Source organism: Lytechinus variegatus, chromosome 3 (assembly GCF_018143015.1).
Source record: "Lytechinus variegatus isolate NC3 chromosome 3, Lvar_3.0, whole genome shotgun sequence".
NCBI lineage: Eukaryota > Metazoa > Echinodermata > Echinoidea > Temnopleuroida > Toxopneustidae > Lytechinus > Lytechinus variegatus.
The window spans coordinates 36,011,211-36,017,210 of record NC_054742.1 but is presented as its reverse complement, the minus strand read 5'-3'; the positions used below and the strand labels follow the sequence as shown (position 1 = coordinate 36,017,210).

Here is a 6,000-nt window from a genome sequence, read left to right as displayed (position 1 = left end):
CAGTTATATGCACAACTCAGTGATAATGTCAATGAGAGTCGCTGATGTCCCTCACTCACTATTTCTCTCTTTTTTAATTGTTTAAATTATAAAACATTTCAATTTTTACACATTTGACAATAAGGGCCCTCTTGTTAGATTCACATGTTGGAACAATGATAATTACACATGCTCAGGGAGGAATAAAACCTTGTTTCACTTGACGAGGAGAAAATTATAATATTTCATATCAAATGTAATGAAATACAAAAGAGTTAGTAAGTGGATATTGTCATCAGTCCCCTCATTTGCATACCGACCTGGATGTGAATATAACTGTTAAAATATAAAACTGTTAAAAATTTAAATGTCGTAACTTTTACATCCGATGTTGATGAAATTTTCAGTGTTAATATGCTTGTTTGATTTTTTCTCTTTTTATTCAAACCAAACTTTTGATGGGATGGACTTGTCCTTAAAAAGGCGCGAAGGGTAACTACAAGTAGTGAAGTCGTGTCCAAAGAATTGATGATGATAGTACCAGGATAAATGTAGATGGGGACATGGTTCCAATTCTAACTCCACAAGAAGGATCTATTAAAATATGAATATGAGAGCGACATAGTCAACAATTTTTTTGGTAATCAGGAAAATGAAGACTTTATCGATTTTTGTATGATACAAACATTATTCTCTTTTTATTTTAATCTACGAAACTTTTGCCAAATTTCGCTTTAGCAGGTTTGATTAATTATACGATAATCTCAATAGAGGATGAAGTGGTCGCCCCCTGATATGATGAGAATCCGAAATGTAAAACATAAGTGGGATTAGAAAAATAAAAATCATCGAAGAGAGATGTGTGAATCGTTTACATCACCCGGACACGATTCCAAGTTTCTACTTATATACATGGGGTTGATATAGAGTTTCAACAAAGTCATTGTCTTACCAAAAGGGGTGTACATCTCGGGCCAACCTAGGGTCTCGTTGTTCCTTTCATTCTCTTTTCTCAAGTATTCCATCAAAGGTTGAAAGTAAGACACCAATGCAGTTGCGTTCATCTCTTTACTACCCGTCATGGCTTCCAGTGCCTCATTCCATGAATGGCTAGAACCTTTACTTAACATATTTCTGTTTTGAAAAACAAAAGAACAGAAGAAACAGTTTTAAACTGTTGAAGGTTCATTTTACGAATTATAAGCAAAAGATTGATAGACATCATGGGGCATTTGTTTGAAATTATGACATCCACCCCCCCAAAAAAAAATCATACAAGTAAAAGATCGTTATTCGGAAGACATTTTATTAATATTGTTTTATCTTTGAAAATAAAAGGGCATTCAGATATCAGTCTTTATCTCTCATGAACATCATGCATGTGACGAGAGGCTATAGGAATACGCGTAAACATCAGTTGTCCGAGAGGGCCAGTTGTAGATCACCAAAGCATGCAGTCAATGATTTCGTCCGCTAAGATGGCAGCGCGATGACGTTAATGTAAAGTATATGCAGGTGACGATGATAAAGCCAATGATGATGATGATGATTCGATTGAAAGGGGGATGATTAATTGATTTAAAAAAAAAGCTTTGCAACATATATCTTATTTTATGCGATTTGTAAGAAATGGAACAATATTGGCCATGAATTAAAACAGAAACTCTACATAAGGACATACACGTGTCACGATGCCACAACTACTAATAAAAAATTGAACTTACGACAGAAGTAACCCTGCTTCTCTTGACCTATAGATGTCACATCGGTGTAACGGACCATCGTGACCAGCAGCTTTACACAAAGCATCATGAAATTGGAACTGGAGAAAGAAACTGACGAAATATCTAGAGCGAAGGCATAGGACAAAATAAATTATTGCACAACAGTAGATGGAAGAAAAAATAATTCCTTTTTATGGCGATCTCGGATAAGCAAACCTTCATGTATTTCAGTATCTCCTTTGGGGTCTCTGACAACATCGGGAATATACACCCCCCCCCCCCGCCTGTGACTGACAATTTATATTTGTATGAGTTATCGTTCAGGATAAATTGTCTGGCAGAGAACTCTCCTCGGTGAGTGATGTATTAATACACCAAAAGAATATTCAAGTGGGGGAATATGATCTGATGGAGTTGTCTAGTCGCACTTGTCATAGTAGTTATAGTAGGCGAATACAGAATACAGCTTTATTCTTGCGATATACACGATGCCATGGCCGTAACGGAGGATAGTTGTCCCACATAAATAAAACTTACATTTTTTAACTAATTTTTTTTTACAAAGTTCACCAAATCTATGCACGAAATCCGTCAATATCAGTTTACAAAATGAAAAAAAGTTCCCCAATTACAAACTTGGTCGCTTCCCTCCCTAGCTTTCTTTTCTTTTTTTGAAAATGTTTATGCGTGCTGCCCCCTCCCCCAGCAAACAATTTCTGCGGCCTTGCACAATATGAATACACGATGCTTTCAGGCTAAGTCACTGATATTGAGATCTCAGTGCGGTATTTTGAAAGTATGTAATAGAAAGTTTTAATCATGAATATTACCTGATATAAGGGACTCCAGCCGATATGTGGTACTTGGCAGCGGGGTCAAAATCATCTTCACTACGCTCATTAGGTGGAATAATTCCCTGATATTTCAGCCTGGAGAGAGAGAAAGAAAAATAATAATAGGACACTCCAATTCTCTCCCAATCGGTAGGGGGACAAGGGGCTGGAAAATTTGACAAGGAAAAAAAAGGTTATCACCCCAAATTTAAGGTCATTTCGAAGAAAATAAATTTGACAAGCAAAAAAAAGGAAATCACCCCAAATTTAAGGTCATTTCGACGAAAATAAATTTGACAAAAAAAAAGGTTATCACCCCAATTATCATCCCAAAAGTAAGGTCATCATTAAATTTTGAATGATGTATTTTTACCATCATAAAAGACCACAAATAGTAGGGGACATTTGATATTGTGCCCCCCCCGACTATTTTGAGTAGGGGGGACACGTCCCCTGTCCCCCTGGGATTTCCGCCCATGGCGTAAAGTACCCTTTGGGATTCAGCTTCTTCAAAGGAATAAGTTTGGACTGAATACGACAAGTCAACCATTACCTTAGTTTCCACCATTCTTGGTTGTATTTGGATGGAGGTGTGGTCCCGTCAAAGACACTCCATCTCCATTGATCCATCAGGTATCCAAAAGGTAAGAAAGCTATTTTAGTTAGAGCAACCTTCATCAAGTGATTCAGATCAGCCTCTAGAGTATAATTATCAAGAACACCAGAAGTGGTAATCATACTACGATCAAACCTAATGATAAGTACGTGTCGTTGTGTCTATTGATGCTAGAATGGAAGACGCGGTTCTGACTATTTGAGTTGCAAGTAAACAGAGGGCAACATCATCCGAAAAATACGGTCTACCGAATTTCAACGCTGTATTAGGAACTTATTGGTAGGAAGAGGTAAATTACATAATTTGAAATTAATTCATGATCAATCAGCTAATCAGACAATTATAGCCAGAATAGGCATTATCCTACTTATTTCGTGCTTGCTATTTTTTTTTGTATAAAGTTTGACTGGTAATAACCTATTACAGTTAAGTTTCACGAGCATATGGGAATCAGTATTCAAGCTTTCGAAAGGGGTCTTACTGTACTTCCCCGTGTATTTATTTGCATATTTTAATGATTTATTCATTTATGTGTAAACAAAGCATTGACACCCTAAGGGCTGAACTGCGTGCATACATCATTATTGATACAACGCAACATACACTAGCATTTAAGAAAATTATGAATTCATCACCGTCAAATCTCACAAATACACCAATATTGGTGTTTACCTATAAGTATTAAACTTGACTTCTAAACTGAGGGAAAGGAGAAGCCATATCTACACCTTTGTAAGAAATGATGTATGCAATTTGGAATGACTTGAAAAAAAGGAGGTATCACTTTTCTTGTAACTCTTTGGATAAACGACCATATCTGTCTAGCTAGACAATTTTGTGTTATTCTGCTGATAGAAACCAATTACCTTCGTCATATTCAATTTCGTCCAATAGACCTATGGTATATAGATGCCCGGGTGTTGCGGCCGAAAGCGACATGACGTCCCCGACGGCCTCGTGAAAAGCGGGATTGGCACCTCCCCGAAAGTGAACATGCTGGTCTTTATATTGCAAGTAGTACTGGATGTGTCCTAGTTCATGGTGTATCGTATTCAGGTCTTCCACTGTTATACTTGTGCACATCTTGATTCTGTACACAACATGATACAAAAAAAAACAGATCTTATTATATGTGAGATAAAACAGTAAGGAGATAAAAGTAAACTTCGCAGTTTTCACTCCCCGGCACGCTCTCACTGTAAATTAGTATTTCACTTTCACAAAAAATTGTAATGAAAAAGAAAACGATTTAAATTTATTTGCTTTGAGAAAGTTAATGAAAATGTGATTTATGTTTACAGTAAATTAATTCACTAAATTACAGTATTTTTTCAGTATCTGGATGGCAGTACGCCATAAACTTCTGAAAATGGCAATAAACCTTTATAGGAAACACCTGAAATCGACTTGGTTGTAGAAATCCCATGCAGACGGGTGACAGTTAACACTCCTTCCGTGAGTAGGACGTACAAACATGGAATCATTCCAGAATGATGTAGGTACAGAGATCAAACCAAGGGAAGTGAAGAACTCATTCGCCATTTCAAACATCTTACTGGTGGTGTAATTCTGATCGGTACAAAATTCACAAAGAAAATATATTTACTCAGTCCTTTGATATAATCTTTGATATTTTCTGAATTTATTTGTTTTGCTCTTTCTTAGCGTAGGCAAAAATTTGATTTTTTTTTAGAAATGTTAATTACATAACATTAAATGCTCCTATCTCCCGTGATTCATTCAAATGTTGTACTTCATCATGGGCAGCCAGACAACATGCCATTCTATGCAATAAGTGTAAATAAAGTTCATAACAAAACATTCGATATGCTGCTTTTGTTAATGTTTGCGTTGCATTAGATTTTGATTAAATAAATATTTGCATACTATCAAATGTATAAACATACGAAACATTCGATTCAACTTAAGGTTGGAGGCAGAAAAGTAAGACCTGACCTTGAACAGCGACGGATATTTGATGGGACATAGTTATACGTGGTGAACTAAATTACTAATATTGTTTTTGATAAATATTATTTGAACATTTCAACTAGTGCGTAAGATGTATTGCACTGCTTTTTGTAAGAGTGTATTAATTTTACCTTTTCCACCATACTCTTGGTAACATCGACTCGTGCCTTGTTTGGGAAGGGTTTACATATATCGTATAATCCACCCCACGTCTGCGCCCACATGTTTCCTTAAAACAAGACCATATGATAAATATGATTTGACTACCATTGAAATGTATTACACATATACTGGCCTGAATCAATTATTTGGAAGAACAAGTAATAAAATGCTTGAAAATTAAATACAACTATTCGGGTATTATTATGTAATGAAAATAATCAGTTTTTATATTCAATGAATTTTCAGTTATTTTGTTTATGCTAATGTATATGAATCGGAGAGGGTGTCAATTCCGCCAAATCGAAGGAGAGTTTTGTGAATGCGTGCGTGCGTAGTGTGTATTTATGTGGTTTGTGCGTGCAGATGGCGGGCGTGAGAGTGTGAGGTGAATGTGTATAGGAAATGTAACTTTTTTGAACTGTGAGAACTTACGTATGCGTGTATGCCTTAGGTAGCGTTAGAACCTTTTACCTTATTTATAATTAACAATAAACTGATTCCAACTAGAAATAAGCATTTCCGAATTAAAAACTGTGGAAATATTATTTGAATACTTTAGAAATACTATTCAACCCCCTAAAACACATGGAAAGATAGATGAACATATTCATGTGATAAGTTAAGGAATTAAATCGTGCCATATACATTACCATCCCTTTACCATACATTAAATGTATGGTAAAGGAATGGTAAAAATGTCGCAAGCATATGGCAC

General features: G+C 35.8%; 1 protein-coding gene across 1 annotated transcript in view; it reads right to left on the bottom strand.

Annotated features, from left to right (window-relative positions):
- Positions 1 to 410: 410 nt before the first annotated feature.
- LOC121412016 (angiotensin-converting enzyme-like) overlaps positions 411 to 6,000 on the bottom strand; it is a 37,610-nt gene continuing 32,020 nt past the window's right edge. The window contains exons 20-27 of the mRNA XM_041604929.1: positions 5,255 to 5,352; positions 4,549 to 4,721; positions 4,019 to 4,242; positions 3,090 to 3,234; positions 2,534 to 2,632; positions 1,704 to 1,826; positions 932 to 1,113; positions 411 to 573 (exon numbers count right to left, since the gene is read on the bottom strand). Of these exons, the coding sequence (XP_041460863.1) occupies positions 476 to 573; positions 932 to 1,113; positions 1,704 to 1,826; positions 2,534 to 2,632; positions 3,090 to 3,234; positions 4,019 to 4,242; positions 4,549 to 4,721; positions 5,255 to 5,352 (1,142 nt within the window). The 3' untranslated portion in view covers positions 411 to 475. The remainder of the gene's footprint in view (positions 574 to 931; positions 1,114 to 1,703; positions 1,827 to 2,533; positions 2,633 to 3,089; positions 3,235 to 4,018; positions 4,243 to 4,548; positions 4,722 to 5,254; positions 5,353 to 6,000) is intronic.